General features: G+C 34.1%; 1 protein-coding gene and 1 pseudogene across 1 annotated transcript; both read left to right on the top strand.

Annotated features, from left to right (window-relative positions):
* The first annotated feature begins 1,078 nt into the window (after positions 1-1,078).
* On the top strand, positions 1,079-2,096 carry LOC123214718. The gene has a single exon (XM_044634678.1). The coding sequence runs from the start codon at positions 1,320-1,322 to the stop codon at positions 1,983-1,985; it is 666 nt and encodes a 221-aa protein (XP_044490613.1). The 5' UTR covers positions 1,079-1,319; the 3' UTR covers positions 1,986-2,096.
* Positions 2,097-19,290: 17,194 nt separating this feature from the next.
* Positions 19,291-22,119, top strand: LOC123213145 (annotated as a pseudogene).
* Positions 22,120-22,717: the final 598 nt, after the last annotated feature.

Genomic DNA, 22,717 nt, shown 5'->3' with positions numbered 1-22,717 from the left:
GGAAAAGAGTATCAATTCTTCAACTTCCGGTGAAACTTTTGCTTTTCTTTTCTGGAGAATATGCACTTACTTTACACTTAGTTCTGCTAACTAAACCTGCACAAAAATGGAAAAACAACTACCACTCAATAATTCGCCTCAGATTAAGGGTTAGGATATTAAATTCTTTCTCATACATGACAAATGGGGAAGATTTTTTTTTTTAATCATGTGGTGCCATTGATTTCTGGAATGAAGGCCTTTCTTTTTTCCAAATCCCAACAATTTCCATTAGAGGTTCTTACTTGTAATTGTCACATATATGTTTGGATTCTGGATTCATGTGCTCCATAGCTGTTACATAAGAACTGGAATAGGCAGAGGTCCTCACATGTTTTTGTTGATAGAAAAATGGAGCAAAACGGTAGAGTCCGAAGTTAGAGATCTATCATCTGTTGCTAGAAGATTTTGATGTTTGGAAGCAGAATATAGAAATAAACTAATTACTCCCTCCTGGTGATTTGTAAGAGCCTCATATAGCCAAAACTAAGGCAAGCTTTAGCAGAACCTGAGGTTCCCCCGGTTTGAGTCCAGGATGAACATTGAATGAGGCTTTTGTTACTTCTACTCCTGGCATCTTGCTCAATTATTGTGCCAAGAATCCTACACATAATGAATAATTCTTGGGAACTTGTAAGAAATTATTTAATAAGAGGAGCAAGGATTTTCTATTTTGCAAAGCCTTGAAATTTCAGAATGGATAATAGGCCATTTACCATGTGAATGCAATCTCCACATAAACTCTAATGAACTTTTCAAAGGCATAAATTCTTGTGATTAAATCAAATTGGAATATAGGTAAGCTGATATAATAAGCTCCCTTAGGTCACCCAGTTGAAGTAGTCTGTACAATATCATCCAGATTTGCCCAATACTTTCAACTTATTCACAATACATTATGGCATGGTTCTATGTAATTAGAGGGAATATAATAGCTTGGTAGCAGAAGAATAAAAGAATACAGATATGGAGTCTTATAATTTGCAATCTATAAATAGCATAACAAAGCGTAGGAAGAACACATAAAAGAGGTAAGAGAGAAAGCAAAAATAGAGTCTATATACTTCACTCTGTTTCCTCTGTTTTCCCAACTCTTTTTTTTAATTGTGTTTTTATGATCATGAAGACCAAAGTATTTTCACTCTGTACTATGATCATAGTAGCATGTGTGTCTTTTCTCTTTGCACAAACTGCTGCTACCATCTCTTTTGTCCAAAGCCAATTCTTCTCCTGAGTCCTGAGTGAAGTCGAAAATTCACAAGCTCCATAATCCATATCAAATGGATTCTTCTCAAATCAATAACATAAAAGCTCAGAAGGCAGATGCAACCCTTCGGAAGCTGGCAAACGTTTTCAGGATAATTGAGATATGTGTTCTTCTGGTCATAGTCTGTCGATTTTCCACTCAGCTCCCTCATGCTGTCAGGAATTCTGGTAAATATTTCAAGGACTTAACAGTTGTCCTTGTTAGCCCTGGTTTTGTTTTCATAATCGGAAACGCAATAGCCATCACTCTTTTTGTGCAATCAGGGCAGTTTCCAACTCATGATTCTTGCAGAAAGAATCCGGGAAGTGATTACTATGATGAGTTTGTGGAGAAGAGCAAAAAGACTGAAAACTCTCATCAGTATGAGGTCGACTACGGACAAAAACAGAGTGAATGCCAAGAGAAAGTAGTTAGTGTGGACGCCCATACATCTTGCAAAAGAAAGAATTGCAGAAGTCGATCAGAAAAATTCAGGTTTCTGAATTGCTATAAATCCTGTCGGGAACTGAGGCGGTCGGGTACAGAGAAGTACAAGAAAAGTAATAATTCCGGGGAGAGAGTGGCGAAAAATTCATCCCCTGTAGATAACATGAGCAATGAAGAGTTTCAACAGATGATTGAGGCTTTCATCGCCGGGCAACATAAGTTTCGAATAAAAGAAGAGTACTCTGTGATTTAACGGTTACTCATGCACCATCATAACCAAGTCTTCTTTTTCTGTTACATAAAATTATCTGTAAATCGCTATGTCATATAAGCAATGAAAAATAATTTGATCTGTATACAACAAGACCGATTTCTAGGCCAAGTCCACAAGAATATGAATTGATGTGAATGCCAAATGATTTGTGGAGTCAGTGAAGACATTTACTGAAGACTGGATAATCAGATAAAAGAAATTCACTTTTCGTCAAGCTCCAGATTAGAGAAATTATGAACATAAGGCATTGTTGCTTGGTGCTAAATTCTAATCCTGTAAAAAAGATGGCTGGGTGCTTCGAATATGGAATACAAGAAAGGACAACGGAAAGTAACATATAATTGGTGAATCGTTATGTCAAGAACTAATCTATTACTTATCTTTTAAGCATATGAATCTTGCTTTAGCCCCAGAGTACAATGGTGATTAAGAGAGGCACTAGGGATGGCATAAGTTCAATAGCAAATACAGGATGATTTGGTATTCTGTAATAGATTTTATGCTTTTACAGAGATATTTCTTGAGCATATGCGCCCATTCTGATATTCTTTTCCTTTATTTATTTATTTATTTTTATAAGAATGAAAATTCAAAAGGAAGTAGCATTCAAGAACTATGCAATTGGCTATAGATAAAAAGGACTAGTTCATTCTTGACAAATCGGGAAGTGAAACTATCAAATTTAACCGCCAAAGCATGTGCACCTGAAAATGACCATTATACTGATCCATTGAGACTAATAGTTAGCACATAGATGTAAAAAGATTAGCAGGTAGGGCCATAGAGGTCTTCCACTCAATTGGGTGATAGAATCATTGGGCACTTATGATTTTGCTCAGTAAGTAATGAGCAATTTGGCACTTCCAATGAAGGGTGTCTTTTCAATCAATACTTGATTTCTCTATCCCTTTTAAGTAAAACTAAAATGAATTTCCCTGAGATTTCTGTCTTAAAGCAGACATTAACAATTAGAATAAAGGGATTGCAGCATCCCCATATGAGTTGCAACCCCTAAAAACAACTAAACTTTGAAGAGCTTTATCCGAGCTTGGTCTCTTGCACAGCAGTTACCCCAGGAATCCCACACAAAGAATAATTCAAAGAGAAGCTAAAGAAATGAATTGCAGAAAAGGTTGCTTACAAACTCATATCCTTTAGATCAAGATGCAAGCAGTTTCATACAGAGTTTAGAGGCAACTGTAACTTGGTTTGGAAGGGCATCTGTCCATGATCATGACATTTGCACTATTGTTGTTAAGTAAAATTATGCATCTGAATAAGTAAGCCAACACAGGCCCAAGCTCACACTTGATCAACCCAAAAATTCCAAGTAAGCATAACTCTTCTAACCCAAGCCCAATAAACTTCACCCGACGCGACCACTCAATAATCTTACTTCATTAAACGAAATTAATCCAACAATTTTCAATGCAAATTCCAACCAAGTTTACAACTCCCACAAACCGTCTAACTCCAGTCAGATTTCTCTTTTATATAGGCTAAATGATTCCAGTCAGTTAATGACAACATTGACGACTTCTTTGATTTCAACTGAGGAAATAGCAATTTTTGGCGACTCTCAAATGCAAAGTTTCAATCTTCGATTGACCAAAGGCCGTGTTTTTGGTGTGTTGAAAGTACGGCCCGAACCACTTCATTTCTTGTTTTTGTTGGATTTGATTTTGCAATCAAAGTACATTAGCTATATGCTTAATTGCATGGAAGCCTGGAGGCATTTACTATGGCAAAAGAGTTTAATGATATGTCTGATAAATTCAATGTGAGGGTCCCAAATTTCCTAGAGCATAATCAGCTTGCAGACAACTGAAGCGAATATGTACGTTGCCTGCATTTATTTGTCTAGACACCTTCTGTTGGAAGCTATGGGAAGTTACAAGTATGAATTCTTAAGACAGATGAGGGAGAAGGCAAAGATTAACTTCAAAGCTTTTATTTTTATATTTTTTTTTCATATATACTCACACATAACAATTGATTACAAATCTTTTTATATACCTAAACATCAGCTATTAATCATTAAAAAAAGCTACAGAATAAAAATAAAATTCTAAACAACAGACATTGTTTCTATACAGCTTTTAATAAAATAGTTATAATTTTTTTTAGAAAACTTCAATGAACCTAAAACTTGCGCCATTTAAAACTAGACTTAATAAGTTTTAAATCCATATTTGGTTCACCAAAAATGATATCCTTTTGCCTTCCCAAAACGTCCCTTACATTCACCATAAGTTTCTGCCTACTATTGAAGACAAGAAGTCAAGTTTAATTTTTGAAAAAATTCTCAACACCCCCCTGTAAACTTGGCTTCTTCGAAACTCCAATCATCTCTCTACGCTGCTAAAATCTATCTTTCTTATGGGTTTTGTAAAAATATCGGCTATTTGATCAAGAGTTTTGATATACTCTACCTCAACCTCCTTGTTGGTAATGCAATCCCGAATAAAATGAAACCTTGCATTTATATGCTTACTTCGATCATGAAACACCGGATTTTTTGCAAGGCCAAGCTCACACTTGATCAACCCAAAAATTCCAAGTAAGCATAACTCTTCTAACCCAAGCCCAATAAACTTCACCCGACGCGACTACTCAAATAATCTTACTTCATTAAATGAAATTAACCCAACAATTTTCCATGCAAATTCCAACCAGGTTTACAACTCCCACAAACCGTCTAACTCCAGTCAGATTTCTCTTTTATATAGGCTAAATGATTTCAGTCAGTCAATGACAACATTGACGACTTCTTTGATTTCAACTGAGGAAATAGCAATTTTTGGCGACTCTCAAATGCAAAGTTTCAATCTTCGATTGACCAAAGGCTTTGTTTTCGGTGTGTTGAAAAGTACGCCCGAATCACATAGGAAGAGGCATATGGCGTTCTTTACATAAACCAATCTCTTCATTTCTTGTTTTTGTTGGACTTGATTCTGCAATCAAAGTACATTAGCTACATGCTTCATTGCATGGAAGCCTGGAGGCATTTACTATGGCAAAAAAGTTTAATGATATGTCTGATAATTCAGTGTGAGGGTCCCAAATTTCTTAGATCATTTTCAGCTTGCAGACAACAGAAGCGAATATGTACGCTGCCTGCATTTATTTGTCTAGACACCCTTTATGTAGCCACAAATCATGTGACGAGGGGAACTAGAACTGAACTAATCTTGTCAAAGTCAACGAAAGGGTCCCAATAAGTTGTATGGATTGGTTGTAAAAAAAAAAAAAATGCCAGGGGATCCTTGTGTTGATTTTTAATGGAGATTTGTATGCAAAGAAACCATGAAAAAATGCAAAAACAGAGGAGAGAAAGGGAAAAAATAGAGAGCTAGAATGGAAGAAGTTTTTGGCTGTGAAAAGTCACATTTTTCTATTCTTTTTTATACATTTATATTTACATCAGTTCCACTAAATTCATGTATAACAACAGCTTAAAATAAGCTTATCTATACAATTTCTTACAAGCTAACCAAACCTTCATTATCAAAGTACACCAAACACAACTACTATAATTTTGGTTTGGTTGCAATCTAACCAAAAGCATTACAAAATGGTTAAGTAAGTTTTTTATCACTTTAAAGCTACAAAAATAATCCACATCAGCTTTAACTTTCTACACCAAAACTATCTTCAAAAAATCAGAATTTTCCAGTAGCCAACTTCACTGTTCTATAGCTTCATCACTCCTCCTTGACTAACTTGCTTACCATTCCCAACTTGTTTTTCATTTGAACAAACCTTTTGGTATTTACTGCCTTAGTCAAAATGTAAGCTAATTGCTCATCTAAGCTACAATGGATTAGCCTCACCTCTGATTCTTCTTCTGCTTGCCTAATGACATGATACTTGATTTTGATATGCTTTGTTTTACCATGGAAAATAAGATTTTTTGTTATGGCTACCACAGCTCTGTTATCACAGTAAACAGGTGTAACTTCCATTTGCTTTTCATGCAAATCATTTAAAAATTTTCTTAGCCAAATGGTTTGATTTACAGTTGGAGAAGCATCTGTATATTCAGTTTCTGCTGTTGATTGAGCAATAACACTTTGCTTCTTAGAGTTCCAGCATATCACACCTGATCCGAGAGAAAATATATAACCAGAAGTGCTTTCAAAATCATCAATAGAACCACCCAATCACTATCAACATGGCCACACAAATTCACTTCCAATTTTTTGCCATAAAAAATACCAAGATCAGATGTATTTTTCACATATCTAAGTACTTTTTTGGCTGCTCTGAAATGTTGTTGGCTTGGCTTTTGCATAAACTTGGAAAGCAAACTTGTGGTATATTATATCTGATCTAGTTGTTGTTAGATAAAGCAAGCAACCCATCAAGCTTCTATAAACAGATGGTTCAACCTCCAGAGATCCATAATTCTTTTCCAGCTTCTGGTTTGACACCAAAGGGTTGTTAACTCCCTTTGCGTTTTCCATACCAAACCTTCTTAGTATTTCCTTTGCATATTTTTCTTGACTAATAAAAGTCCTAACATTAGATTGAATTACTTCAATGCCTAAAAAGAAGCTAAGCTTTCCTAAGTCTGTCATTTCAAATGCATTTTGCATCTCCAATTTCAACCAAGCAACCAATTCTTCATTACTTCCTGTAATCAATAGATCATCCATATAAATGGATACTATCAACACATTTCCTTCAACAAATTTCACATATAATGTGGCCTCATTTAGGCTCTTTACAAAGCCAAGCTTTAGCAAGTATGAATTCACCTTGCTATACCAAGCTTTTGGAGCTTGTTTTAGGCCATACAAGGCTTTTTTGAGCAAGCACACTTTACTTTCTTCACCTTTATTTATAAATTCAGGAGCTTGTATAATATACACTTCTTCACTTAATTCACCATTGAGAAATGCAGATTTAACATCTAGTTGAAAAAGAATCCAATCCTTTTGTGCTACTAATGCAATAAGAAGTTTGATAGTGTCAAACCTCAAAGGTTTTAGAGTAGTCTTCACCTTCCTTTTGAGCATACCCTTTCACTACAAGCCTTGTCTTTAACTTGTTTACGAAACCATCAACATTCAATTTTGTTTTGTACACCTATTTAACCCCTATTGCATGCTTATTATGAGGTCTCTCTACAAGCCTCCAAGTCTCATTCTTTTCAATCATCTTTATCTCTTTCTGCATTGCAGCCCTCCAACTAGAAAACTTTGAAGCTTCTTCATAATTAGCAGGTTCAAACACTGTTAAATTACACTTGCTATAAATATCAGCAAGTGATTTCATCTTGACTGTTTTATCTTTATCATCACTACTATTTTGCTCCTCACAATCTATTTTTCTTTCATTGTGCATAATTGGCTCCTCTTTTATCTTCCTTTGAGCTGCATTTATTTCCCAATTCCAAATTGACTCTTCATCAAACTTTAAGTATCTGTAAATGCCAATTTTACCATTTGAAGGATGATATACTCTATATGTCTTGGACTTGTCACTATAGCCCACCAATATACCTAACTCGGCCTTCTTACTCAATTTTTCTCTCTTTGCTTCTGGAATAAAAGTCTAGCAAACACAGCTAAATATTCTCACATAACTTACATTTGGCTTTGAATCAAACCAAGCCTCATAAGGTGTTTTATCTTTTAATGCTCTTGTTGGTAGCCTACTGAGCAAATGGACTGTAGTATTTACTGCTTCTGCCCAAAATTTATTTGGCAGATTGCTTTCAAACAAAAGACATCTTCCCATTTCCATAACTGTCCTATTTTTCTCTCACTCACCCTATTTTGTTAAGGAGTATACGGGATAGTAGGCTGGTGTTTGATGTCATTTTCCTTACAAAATTTCTCAAATTTTTCATTAGTATATTCTCCTCCATTGTCATTTCTTATCATTCTTAGTTTGCATCCACATTCATTCTGTACAAACTTCTTGAAGTTTACAAACACATCAATAACTTCAGATTTTTGTTTAATGAAACCCAACACATCCTACTAAAATTATCTATGAATAATACAAAATACTTACTGTCATTTAAGGAATTTTCTGTCATAGGGCCACACACATCAGTGTGTACTAACTACAACTTCTCCTTAGCCCTCCATGCTTCATTCTTTGGAAAAGCAAGCCTTGTTTGCTTTCTCAATTGACAAGCTTCACAAATTTTCCTCATCATTGCCACCTTTGGCATTCCAACAGCAAGTTCTTTCTCAATCATCAATTTGAGTCCATGTTTATGAAAATGGCCTAATCTTTTATGCCATTTAACTGATTCATCATCACTATTAACAAGTGCTTGAGCATTTAAATCATTTAGCTCTAAGCAAAAACTTTTATGCATCATATCTACCATCATTACTTCTACTCCTTTTGACTCATACACATGACATTTTTTATTGTCAAATTTTAGAGAATAATTATTTTCTAACATTTGACCAATACTAAGTAGATTAAGAGCAATACCAGGAACAAGTAACACATCATTGATCAGTTTTGTACCTGAAATTGTTTTGATAGCCATAGACACGTCAATTAGGTTAGGCTAAATGAAGGTCCGACCCAAAGCACGAAAAAAAGTCTGACATGAGAAGACCCGGTTCGACACTGTAGCATGTTGGGCTAGGCCCATAGGCCTATCGGGTCAGGTTTAGGGCTTTAACATTAAACTCATGGGCTGGCCCGGCCCGACCTAACACTATATATAAAAAATATAAAAATATTTTTTTTTTACTTCAACCTTGGAGAAGCAAAGCTTCTACCAAGGCAGAGGCAGAATCTGCTTCTGCCTTTTGTGGTAGAAACCGTTAGCCTCTGCTTAATTTTTTATTAATTTATTTTTTTATATAAATCCATTATATTTTCCTTCATTTTCACTTTTATTTACAAATCTTTTAATCTTTCATTCTCAATTATTTTATTATATTTTTAATCTCATTTTATCTCATTAACTCTCTTTCGAAAAATATCTGAATTCGTGAATAATAATTCTTTATATTTATAATTTCATTTTTATTTTAATTTTATCATTACAAAATATTATAAAATATCTGAATTCACAAATAATAATTCTTTATCTTTGAAAAATTCAGAGATTTAGATATAGAAGATGAGTAGATAAATATTATATAGTGATATATTTTATTTATGTTTTGTAATTTATACAATATGTAAATTAATTTATTTATACTATTTTATTAATTTATAATATTTTTCATCATATAATTAAGGTATTTTTCCATCACGAGTGAGAGATTATAAATAAAATATTTGAGATACTGTTCTCAATTTTAATAATTGAAAAATAATTTGTGTTTAAAAATTTTAATTAAAATTTTTTAAAAAAAATTGATTAAATAGGCCAACCCGATTAAAGTGTGACCCATTTAAGGCCTGACCCTGCCCAATTAAGGCTCATTATTATATGGGTCGGGCCTTGGGCCTTTATATATCAATGGGCTAGCCCAACCCAAGGCCCATTACTATTTGGGCATCGGGCCTAGCTCGGCCCATTAGCCCGATGGGCCAAGCCAGAGTCAACCCAACCTGGCCTGACCTGACTCATTGACACCACTAGATAGCCATAGTGGCCACTCCTTGTACTTGTAACAGCTTTCCATTTCCAATTTTGACATTGGAAATTTTGCTCTTTCTGAGGTTGATAAAAAGTTTTTATCAAAAGTCATATGATTAGTGCATTCATTGTCTAGTAGCCAATTTCGAGAATGAAATTTAGCATTATGATAGTCTACAGTGAACAATTGCTCTTCAGAATAATCCTTCTTTTCTTGCAAATTTTCAACAACTTGAGCTTGTTGTTGAGTTGTTTTTCCTTTGTTCTTACACACCTTTTCCATATAACCAAACTCCTTACATCCTCTACACTGAATCTCAGGTCTATACCAGCAATATTATTCTGTATGGCTAGTTTTTTTGCAGTGTAGACAAGGTGAGAATCTGCCTTTCTTTCCTCTTTGCCTCTTATCATATCCATCCTTCTTCTCATTTCCTTTCTTGTTAGCATACTGCTTATTCGAACTAAAACCAGCTTGTATTTTTTATGATTGGCCTGCAGTAAATGCTCCTTCAAAGACTGTAGCATTATCTCTAAAGGCTTGTCTTAATTCCACAGCTTGTAATGAATTGGACAATTTTGAAATTGTCATAGTGCTCATATCCTTTGAATCTTCCAAGGAGGAAATCTTTGCTTTAAATTTTTCTGGTAAACTTACTAACACTTACTCCACAACCTTACTTTCAGAAATGATTTCTCCAAGAAGAGTGAGTTGGTTCACTATCTTTATCAATCTATCAATGAAACTTTTGATTGATTCTTCATCTTTCATTCTAAGCAAAGCAAACTCTCTTTCAAGTTGAAAATTTGCATTTGCTTTGATTTTTCACTACCATGGAACTCTAATTTTAGCTTATCCCATGCGTCCTTTGTTGTTTCACAGGCCATGATTTTTGCAAACATAATTTCTGAAACAATAGAATGGATACAAGTCAAAGCTTTGTACCTCTTTGTTGTCTCCTTAGAGTGATATTTAATCTAGTTCAGTGTTAGATTCTGAGGCAGTGGATTTGGCTGCTTATCCACTTCAACTACATCCCACAAATCGAAAGCTCTTAAATAGGCTTTCATTTTTACTACCCAGACTGCATAGTTTCACCATAAAAAACTAGTGCAAGCACTCTTGTAAAGTTGCTCGAAGCCATGGTTACAATCTGAGTTCTTTCTTTTTAACACTTCTGCAAATCTTCCTTGACATAGGCTTTTACAAAGACAAAAAGCTCCGATACCAATTGTTGATTTTTAATGGAGATTTGTATGCAAAGAAAGCATAAAAAAATGTAAAAACAGATGAGAGAAAAGGAAAAAACAGAGAACTGGAACATAAGAAGTTTTTGGTTGTGAAAAGTCATCTTTTTCTATTCTTTTTCATACATTTATATTTACATCAATTCCACTAAATTCATGTACAACAACAACTTAAAATAAGCTTACCCATACAATTTCTTACAAGCTAACCAAACCTTCATTATCAAAGTATACCAAACACAACTACTACAATTTTGGTTTAGTTGCAATCTAACCAAAAGCATTACAAAATGGTTAAGTAAGTTTGTCATCACTTTAAGGCAACAAAAATAATTCACATCAACTTTAACTTTCCACAACAAAACCATCTTCAAAAAATCAGAATTTTCCAGCAGCCAACTTCACTGCTCTATAGTTTCATCACCTTGTGTCATTGATGATAAAGAGAAAACGACAATTGTTAAAGTTGTAGGTGGTTTTTGTATTCCTAAATTAGATGTGAACTTTACATGTTTAACTAGAATAGAGGGACATTTGGAACCTACTAGTGTAAGTTATGGGGATATAGGTTTGTTTCCTGAATGTATATCGAAGCTTTGGTAGTTAAGTGATCTGTGTTGACATCTGCCTTTTTGGAATCTCCCATAACTTACAATGTCTTTCTTACTGTGGAGGTTTCCTCATGTTTTGGAGTACGAATAATACGTTTGATTGTTTATTTTAGAAAGAGGTACTAGTATTCAAGGTATCTAACAAATGTATCCCTTACCTTTTACAAACTTTGTTGAGAGATGTTTTGTTACTTTTTAATATGTTGAGAACCAATTATAAAGTCAAGTATAGACAAGGAACCTGTATTTAATAAGTTGCTAGATGATATTGCAATTGAAGGTTTTGCGAGAAGGGGAATAAATAGCAAATTTGTGTTATTGTGGCACTTCATTTGTTTGCAACCCCAAAGGCGGTACCAGTGATAATTCCTAGGAGAAATCTTCATGTAATTGATTATGTTCAACTTAACAAAGATTTTAATTCTAGAGCATTTGATGGTACACAAATGAAATCTATGACACTAAATGAATACTAAGAAGACCTCTTAGATTTACTAAACTTTTTTGAAGTCATGGTTATAAGTGGCTGCATTTTCTTTAATGAATTCCATAAAAACCTTGTTCGGGTAGTGACATACTTATTGAAAAATACGAGACTGTTATGTGTCTGACTTATTCCACAACCCAAACTTCGACCACACTTGGGATGTCCTCAAGCTATTGTGATAAATGCTAATAATAAACAAGATTAGATTTTAATTGCTTTTTGCAATAGTTGGAATGAAGATGCAAGATGATATTATTATGTTGATTTTGCCTTTAAATAGGTTACAAAACAAAGCTAGTTTCCTAATTAGAAGGAAAATCAAATATAAAAAAAGATTTCAATCAGACCAACAAACAAGTGCCAATCTAAAGGAATTAAACAATAATTTTGATCTGTTACCTACAATCAAACAACCTTTATTGAAATGAAAAGACTAATTCAATGCATGCAATAGCCACATCCAGATAAACCATAACAATTATCCCCCTAAAACGTTCCTTCTCTTTAAGGAAATGGAAAGTTAGGAAAATCTCGATTAAACTCAGACCCATGTAGCTTTAGACTCGACTTCGTTAAGCCATTTGACGAGATATTCTTGAGTCCTTCCATGTCGTCATATGGATAGAATGACTTCTAGTTGTTTTGAAGGGTCTGTGGGGTTCCTTCTAACTTCTAGTTATTTTGAAGGGTCTGTGGGGTTCCTTATGACTTCTAAAAAGACTAATTCAATGCATGCAATAGCCACATCCAGATAAACCATAACAATTCTCCCCCCTAAAATTTTCCTTGTCTTTAAGGAAATGGAAAGTTAGAAAATCTCGATTGAACTCAGACCCATGTAGCTTTAGACTCGACTTCGTTAAGCCATTTGACGAGATATTCTTGAGTCCTTCCATGTTGTCGTATGGATAGAATGACTTCTAGTTATTTTGAAGGGTCTATGGGGTTCCTTATGACTTCTAGCAACTTTGGAGACATTGAGGTATTGTTTCCAAGTTTTTGCTTTAACACTAAAACATGGAATACCGGGTGAATTCTACTTAAAGGGGGAAGTTCCAACCCATAAGTCATATTTCCAACTTTCTCGATCACCTTAAAAGGGCCATAATTAGACTAGTTTGCAATTGAAATTTGTCGATAAGCCTAAAGTTTTAAATAAACCCAATCTACTGATACGAACTCCCACTTAATATGAGTTTTTTCGTAAAATTGTTTCATTATATTTTAAGCTCCTAAAAGGCATTGTTGAAACTCTTTGAGAATTTCATCCTTTTATAGTAGAGTATATTCCACTACTTACACTTCTGTTGTTCTAGAAACATAAGAAAGAAGGCTAGGAGGAGGTCTGTCATACACAATCTCTAATATTCTATGCAACTTAAAGATATGGTCAAAAAAGACTTGGGCTATGTTTGGTGCGGTGTATGGATGAGAAATAGGGATAAAGTGAGCATACTTTGCAAGTCTATCTACTATCACAAACAGAGTGGTCTTTTCTTTGGAAAAAGGAAGGTTTTTAATGAAGTCCATTGATATATCCACCCAAACTTGAGTGGGAATTAGAAGTGGTTGTAGTAATCCCGTCGGATATTGTAAATCTGTTTTTGATATTGATCGACATCACAGTCTCGTATAAATTGGCAAAATGTGACTTTCATTTTTTTCAAAAGAATACCTCTTTAAGTCGATGCAAAGTTTTAAAGTATCCTTCATGGCTACCCCCGTGGATTTCTTTTAGTAATGTTGGAATGAGATTTGAGTCCTAAAAAAGATAAATCTTGTGTTTGTATAAGAGAATCTCATCTTTGAGTTTCCATTTTCCAATTGCTTCACCTTTTTATACTAATTGATGCAGCCTTTAAAGTTCTAGATAATTGTAATTTTCCTCTTAGATAGATTCCAATCAATTTAGGATAGAGATACAGAGAGTTATAACCTCAACTTGGTGTTCTTGTCTTGAGAGAGCATCTGTTACTATGTTAGCCTTCCTTTGTTGATATTCAATGTTGAAATCGTAACCTATGAGTTTAATAAGCCATTTCTATTGTACTTTAGTAGCTATTTTTTGCTCCTATAAATATTTAGACTTTGTTGATCTGTTCTAACCAAGAAATATCTTTTTAAAAGGTAAGATCATTATTTTTGTACTATAAGGACTAAGGTCATTAGTTCTTTTTCATAGGTTGAAAGGGAAAGATTTTACCTTTGAGGCTTGCACTATAATAGGCTATCGATCGCTAATTATGCTTAAGAATCGCTCATATTCCTACCCTAGAGGCATCACATTCTAATACAAAAAGTAGAGAAAAATTAGGGAATGCCAAAACTGGGGCCTTGATCATGGTGTCTTGTGGTTTCTCAAAGGCATGATCAATTTCATTAACTCACTAAATTGCATTTTTCTTAAATAACCTTGTCAGAGGACGTGCTAGAATACCATATCTAGCCATGAATATTCGGTAATACTCGATTAACCCAAGAAACCCTTTTAGCTCTTTGACTGATTTGGGTTTAGGCCAACTTGTCATCGCTTCAATCTTTTCTAGGTCCATCAGAAGTCCTTGTTTGTTAATCATATAACCCAAATATTGAATTTGTTATTGAGCAAATTGACACTTTTCTTTTTTCACTATAGGTTGGTTATCTTTCAAAATTGAAAACACAATTCTAACATGATTCAAATGGTCAAGACAATTTTTACTGTAGATTAAAATATCGTCAAAAAATACTAAGATAATTTTTTTCAAATATTCTTGAAAAATGATATTCATGAGTGATTGAAAAAGTATATAGTGTAATAGATAGTTTAGATGGCATTACTAGAAATTTGTAGTGTCCATAATATGCTCAAAACGTAGTCTTAGCAACATCCTCTAAATGTATTTGACTTTGGTGGTATCTTGACCATAGGTCGAGTTTGGTCAACCATCTAGCTCTATTCAATTCATCGAGGAGTTCCTCAATTATTGGTGTTGGGAACTTATCTTTGATGGTTAATTTATTAAGAGTTTGATAGTATACGTAGAAACGTCATGACCGGTCATGTTTTTTAACTAGTAAAGCAGAAGAGGAAAAAGAACTTCTACTAGGACAAATAATTCCTTACTCAAGCATTTTGACAACTAATCCTTCAATTTCTTGTTTTTGGAATTGTGGATAACGGTATAGTTTGACGTATATTGCCTCACTTCTGGTTTGAAGGGGAATTCAATGATTATGCTCTCTGATTGAGGGAAGACCTTTTGGTTCGTAAAAATCTTATAGAAATTCTAACTATAGTTATCTTCATTCTTTCAATTCGATGTTCTCCTTTAGGTCTACACTAATTAGGGAGATTTGTATAAGGTTACCTTTTTCATTATTTTGTCAAAGGACCCAATAGAATGTCTCTTGAACTAGTCGAGATTCTCCTATCTAATCCCTTGAGTATGATGACTCATTTGTCAGTTTTAAACTTCATGGCCATTTCTCGATAGTCCTATATAATAGGTTTGAGTGTTTGCAACCATTATGCTCCCAATACGGCACACAACCTTCTAATGGCAATAACAAAAAATCTACATTAAAGGAAGTGTTGTGTAGTTTGAAAAGAACTTGCCTAAAAAGGCCCAAGCTTGAAAGTTTTTCTTCATTTGCCACCATCACTCTCATTGAGGCCCTTGCTCAATCGTTAACCTTGGGAGTTTTACAACACACTTATGTAGGAAATTGTGTGTGGATTCTGAGTTCACCAAAATTGCGATACACATCCTTGAAACCTTGGCTTACACCTTCATAGTTTGTGTTGTTAGAACTCTAGTGAAGGTGTGTAATGAGATTTTTGGTGACTCACAAATTCATTAACCAACACAGCTACTACCTCCTTATCTTTTTGGTCAGAACTCTCATATGCGTCCTGTTCGAGCTCTATAAGAAGGAGTTTCTTACATACGTTTTATAGTGAAAGGTTCATTGTAGTGAAAGCATAAACCTTGTTGGAATTATTATTGCAATTTAACTGGTGTGAAACGGGGATAGTAGTGGACTAGACTGTTATTGGTGTGTTGTTTCCTAGTCAATCCCATGATGAGGTGTTTCTTTGGCTAGACTCAGTGGTATGTCAAAAAGTTGGACTAATGCCTTTATCTTGGTTTTTATTTTTTTTACCTACTTTCAAACACTTTTACTAGCCTTATTGCTTCATTCTAATTTGACAGCCTTTGTGCTTGTACATCAACTCTAAGATTTTCTTTCAAGTCACTAATGAAAGCACTCACTTCTTGTTCGTTTGTTAATGCTCCAATTGTGACTAATAACCAATCAAACCGTTGTTAATACTCTCAAATGGAGCATGTTTGTTTAAGTTTACATAGGTCAACAAAAGAATTTTCGTAGGTAGATGTACCAAACCTTTTAAGTAGTCCCCCATTCTGGGTTTCCTATGTGAGGTTAATATGTAAAGTCTTTTGTCGTTGTGCCTATAATTAGGCGTCTCCCTTTAAAAGATAAATTGCTAACCAAGTCTGTTCATCAACCATTGTATTTTGGAAGTCAAAGAATTGCTCCACTTGACTAATCTACAGTGTTGGATCCTCATCACCACTGTATCTCGAAAAATCCAGTTCGACCAATTTAAGAGTGACACTCCCACTTGTCACTTCTTTATCAATGTTTCCACAGACCTGTTGAAGATGATTCATAGAAGACTTCTCATTGTCTTGGAATGCATGAAACATTTCTATCATCTACTAAGGCTTTTTATTTGGTGCTCAAATCAAAGTAGGCATTAGTCACTTTGTTCCTAGACCATAGGTGGCTCTAATACCAAATTGTTATCTGCCCGATTTATTCCTTGGCCCAAACTACCACCATGCTAGGGATGTCCTTGAGCTATTGTGATAAATGCTAACAATAAATAAGATGAGATTTTAATTGTTTTTTGTGACAGTTGGAATAAAGATGCAAGATGATATTATTATGCTAATTTTGCCTTTAAATAGGCTACAAAAACCATGGTAGTTTCCTAATTCTAAAGAGAATCAAATACCAAAGAGATCTCAATTAAACCAACAAACAAGTCCTAGTCTAAAGAAATTAAATAATAATTTTGATCTATTGCCTACAATCAAGCAACCTTTATTGAAATGAAAAGACTAATTCAATGCATGCAGTAGCCGCATCAAAATAAACCATAATAGGGACCCTTAGAAGCAATTCTTTTCAACTCTCAAAGGGGCAACTCGTTGGTTAAGTCTTTATAAGAAATCGCAGAACATGATTTGTATTTTACCTTAAAGTGACACTGCTTCTCATAGTTCACATGACATACATATGCATAGAATGAGGTGGTTTTTCCGATGTTACGCTAATTTAGTTATTGGTTCCTTCTTATTATAGGGCACTTTGCTCTTTAAATCTTCAATCAGTGTAGTTTACTAGGCCTACTTTCAAAATAGAACTCTAAATTTGGTGTAAAATTAAATTAGTCCATCGCTTAAATACCATGTTTGTGTAAAAATTCAAAACCTATGTAAATTATTTCTTCTACTGCCATTTCATTTCCAAAAACAGTGTTTCAGTTTTTCACTACTCACAAAATCCTTTTTCAACATCATCTCAGCTCCCCTAAATGTTTAATTTTATGATAAGTTCTGAAATATATTTCAAATAATCATAAGTTTTAAATAACCCATCTCATAAGATAATATTCCAATATTATCTCATCTTCTCAATTTTTTTTTTAAATTGAGATAATTTATTTCAAATAATAAAGTAATAAACTGTTTTCTAATCTTTTATCCCTTGTCAATATAACACTTTCCCCTATCATTTTATTTTTAAAAAAATTGAAAAAATCAGGATATTACAAATTTGACATCTTTCAGGTGGTGAAATGGTACTTATTATGATTGGTAGCGATAGAACTAATAATTCCTCATACGCGCATGGTTGTTTTATGTGGGAGCTTTGAGGAATCACTCTAAATGACATCTTCCTGGTGTCGAGGGACATCCCTCGAATGCCTAATTCTGCATCATGGACTTGATTAGCAACACATAATAAGGGTGACTTTTGATCTTTAATTTAATGGACCATTTCAATCTGCCATGTTATACATGCACAAACTGCTGTTGAACAAGTTAAGCAGATGATCAAGTGGAGCAGAAAAGCCTTTTAGCAGATGTTCAAGAGGCAGGTACGTATATATGTTGCAATGTGCCTAAGAGTAGCTGCAGAATCCATTACTTTGGGAAGGAGATGGTTGATGATTTCTTTGATGGAGGAGCACTTGAAGGCGGAGAAAGGAGAAGCACTGCCACTAGTCAATCAAAGGAAATGACTACCAACTAATATTTAATCTTTTTTTTTTTTTTTTTTGAGCTCTTTCTTTGAGTAACACCTACAGGACAATTTGATACTAAACCTAGTAAAAAAGCTCAGAAAAACCTAACCTGACTCTACTTGATTGCACTATTTGATAACATAGACTAAATCACAATTTCTCACCCACCGTTTAATCTAAAAAACACTTTTATATCCTTAGACGATATAATTAATATTTTCTCACTCTGAATTTTGTTTAAAATAACTATCATTGTAAGGGTGAAATAACAATTTCACCCTTTAATAATTCTAAATAAAATTTAAAAATAACTCCATTACAATTTAACTCTTATAAAAATTCAAAAACTCGTAAATCAATCTTTTAAATATTTAATAAACCCTTATTTCAAGCTCACTCCTTAAAAAAATATCATATCCACCTGTATATATTTTAAAATTTTGTTATAACTCTGATATTTTATAATATGATATTTATACCTCTAATCTAATTTATTGTATTTTATTAGTTTTTTGGGTGCTAAATAATTTTTAACCACCAAGGACTATAAAGAAATTTCAAAAATTTTAAAAATACCCTAATTTTTTTTAAATTTTCAAAAAACCCTATAAAAATTTTGATTAATACTCTTTAATTTTTAAAAATTTATATTTGCTTCCAAAAATACGATTTATGTTGACTCTTCTAGAAAGCAAAGGTGAGGGTGAAAGAAAATAAAATAAATTAGTTCTTGTGTTATTTGAATATTTAAATGATTTGTTTTTAATTTTTGTTAATTTCAGATTCTATGAAAATTCAAAAAATGAAATAGGAAGCATAAAATGATAATTTAGATGGGAAAGTGGTATTTATACTAATTAGAGGTGGAAAAGTGATTTTAAGGTCAAACCTTAGGTGGAAAAGGTAATTTACCCCATCATATAACAGTTGGAGTTTCAGTTCAAGAAGAACTCTAATTGGTCTGGAGTCCCGCCCAGGCTGCACTAGCCAAAGTATCTATAAACAGTCTCTCACTTTCTCATTTCTCATTCCACTGAAATTGTCTTCTACTTTCTCATTTGCTCTTTCAATGCCACCACTGTAACCCAGAATCAAGAACTACCCCGAAATAAAAAATATTCTAATTTGTTTTTTTCTCAGAAACCAAACAAACAAAAGAAAAGAAACATGTTCTTTACTACCACTACCACCCAAATACCATCTACCAGGACTTTAGTTTCTGTTGCCGCCTCGGCAGCTGCCACGGCAATGCTTGTTCGGAAACTTGCACATGACTATTTGCCGTACGAGGTACGAGACTACTTCTTCTTCAAACTTAGAGATTTCATTGCACGCTTCTCTAATGAGTTAACTTTAGTCATTGAAGAACATGATGATGGCCTCAACATGAACAAACTCTTTAAAGCGGCAAAGCTTTATCTTGAACCCAAGATTCCCCCAAATGTGAAAAGAATCAAAATCAACCTGCCAAGAGAAGAAACAAAGATTTCACTTTCTGTGGAAAAGAATGAAGAGATTGTTGATACATTTAATGGGGTTCACTTGACATGGAGATTTGTATCAAAAAAAGCTCCATCAAAGGTTGTCCGAGACCTAGAAAGTTTCCGCTCATCAGTCCAACATGAAGTCAAGTTTTTTGAGCTGAGTTTTCATAAGAAATATAAAGATCTGATCTTGAAGCATTATATCCCTCATATTTTAAATAAATTCGAAGAAATGATTGAGGAAAAAAAGACTTTAAAGCTTCATACTTTGAAATATGATCGGGTGCGTGGAGTGGATATAAATGTGTGGCAATCAGTGAATCTTGACCATCCAGCAACTTTTGAAACTCTTGCAATGGACTTGAATAAGAAGAAAATGATAATAGAGGATCTAGAGAGATTTGTGAAGAGAAAAGAGTTTTATAAGAGAGTGGGAAAGGCATGGAAAAGAGCATACTTATTGTTTGGTCCTCCAGGGACGGGCAAATCAAGCTTGATTGCTGCAATGGCAAATTATCTCAAGTTTGATATCTATGATTTGGAGTTGACTGATCTTAAAGGGAATAATGAGTTAAGGAAGCTGTTGATTAACACGGAGAATAAGTCCATCCTAGTTGTAGAGGACATTGATTGTTCAATTGATTTGCAGGATAGGCTTGCAGAGGGAAAGGCTACTACCTTTAATTCCATCATTAATCCTAAGTGTTCTAGACTAGGATTAAATCCAGTGAGTCAGGTAATATAATTTCTATCCTTTTCTTTGTTCAAGTTCAAGAGTCTTTGGTGTGATGACTCTTAGTCGATCTGCTAATGTTCAATATTGAAATGGAGTTCCATTTTATATCACCAGATACATGCTGCAAGTCACAAATTTTGTTGTCTAGATTTCCTGTATTTCTATGAAGAGTCTTGTAGTAAATTCAAGAAATTTTTCTCATTAGGGTAGTTGGATGGAGTCCGGGGGAGAACATGACTGGCTCATACAAGACATACCATTGAGAAATATTACTCCATAGAAAACTAAAAGCTCTGTTACTTACTGATAAGTAATATTTCTGCTTTCAGTAAATGAGAGTACTGCTTATAGCCTTGTCTGAGCACACTCATTTACAAGTGAATTTCATCTATCAAGCATCAGTTCTCAAGTGAGATATTCAGTTAGGCAAGCTACAGATGTAAAACTGGCGAAAATCCTCTATGACTATTTTTATAGTTAGATGCTCTACATTCTTAGTTCACATTTTTTTATTCAGTTTCGGGTGTATCTTATCTCCAAACCTAAGGTTCCTAAATGCAATGTCTAATATCATGTTGCGATCACAACACTTGTTAAGAGTTCCTGTATTTCTGTTGAAAAGTTTATAGTAATCGTGGAAACTTATGACCTTGGATATGCCTACAGAGGTCTTTCGCCTGGTAGTTGGGGGATCAACATGACTAGTTCATACAAGATAGATATTTAGAAGAAATGTTATTTGAGTCCTGATCAATAGTATTCCAACAAATTAGAATTTTGTTTGACATATTGATATAGATTGTAACCTTTTGTGAACACATGGGTGATACTCTATCAGATAATTGGTGGACTAGTAAAATGATAGTCTTATGCTATTTTTATAAATAGATGTTATACAATCATAATATGTTTACATTCTCTTTTTCTTTTAAGTATCAGGTGACATTATCTGGACTGCTAAATTTCCTAGATGGATTGTGGTCAAGCTGTGGAGATGAGAGGATCATAGTGTTCACAACAAATCACAAACACAAACTTGACCCTGCATTGCTGTGCCCTGGTCGCATGGATGTGCATGTCCAGATGTCCTATTGCACTCCATTTGTATTCAAAACTCTGGCCTCCAATTGCCTTGGGATCACACAACATCCACTTTTCACAGAGATTGAAGAAGTGATAGAGGAGACATCGTGGAGCAGCTGATGAAGGATGAAAATGCAGAAAATGTGCTCAGAGGCCTGATTGAGTTTCTTGAAAATGGGAGAGAACATCATGAAAGTAAAGCCAGTAAAGCTGAAAGGATAGCAGTGGAAGGAGAAAGTAAACAAGAGCTTGAGGGAATACAGTTGGAGAAAGGGACAATCATAATCAAAAAACGCTGTAGACTAGATTGAGTAAATTATAATATGGAGTTATGCATGAAAAAATAGTTCCAGAACAAAAAAATGTTGCTACAGTGGTAGGCCTTGGCTTGAAATATTACTGCCATCATGTTAGATAATGATATAACTACTACTTTGTATGCTACAGGATATATGCATTGCAGTGGTAGTATCGATAATTTTTTTTTTTCTGAGACTTGTGCATTCAATGTTCGATAAGAGTAATCCACTCTAGTTCCTTGAATAAAAGGCTCTTTACTGAGCTCTTGTTTTGTATACTGTCTAAGTCCAGGGCAATTAACTAGAGAAAGAAAGAGACCATAGAGCCATACAACTTATACTGAAACAAATTGTGTGTTTGTGTTCTGGACAACATTATCCTGCTGGTCAATAGATTTTTTGCTCCTTTAAACGTTATGTGATGACATTACAATAATTTCAATTTCATTTTCATCTTACAGTGACTCTACAATTTGTTTATGATATATATAAAAAAAAAAATCTATTACTACCTTATATTAGTTCTAAATATCTTTCATGGGCAAAGACATCGGGTCATGCTGAGTCTCATTGATACCTATGTCCAATAATTGAACAGGTCGTTTTGAGTGACTTAGGGAAAGGCAAAGTAAAACTCTGAATAAAGCCATGGAATTGAAGGAAGTTCTTCACATGAATTGAGGAGGAGGCGAAACTAGTTAAGCCAACAATTGTTTGATCCAAGTCTCTCTCTCCCTCACACAATTTATATCATAGTTTTTATGTTATTTTTCTCTTGAAATAGCCTGATTATAGTTCCTGTCCTTGTTTTTCAAGAAAGAGGTGGTATTAGGACAAAGCTGACAAAAAGAAAGACTGGAAGAACTGATGTGCT

The sequence above is a fragment of the Mangifera indica genome, chromosome 4, assembly GCF_011075055.1.
Source record: "Mangifera indica cultivar Alphonso chromosome 4, CATAS_Mindica_2.1, whole genome shotgun sequence".
Classification (NCBI taxonomy): Eukaryota; Viridiplantae; Streptophyta; class Magnoliopsida; order Sapindales; family Anacardiaceae; genus Mangifera; species Mangifera indica.
The sequence above is the reverse complement of the archived record's forward strand: the minus strand, read 5'-3'. Positions and strand labels throughout refer to the sequence as shown.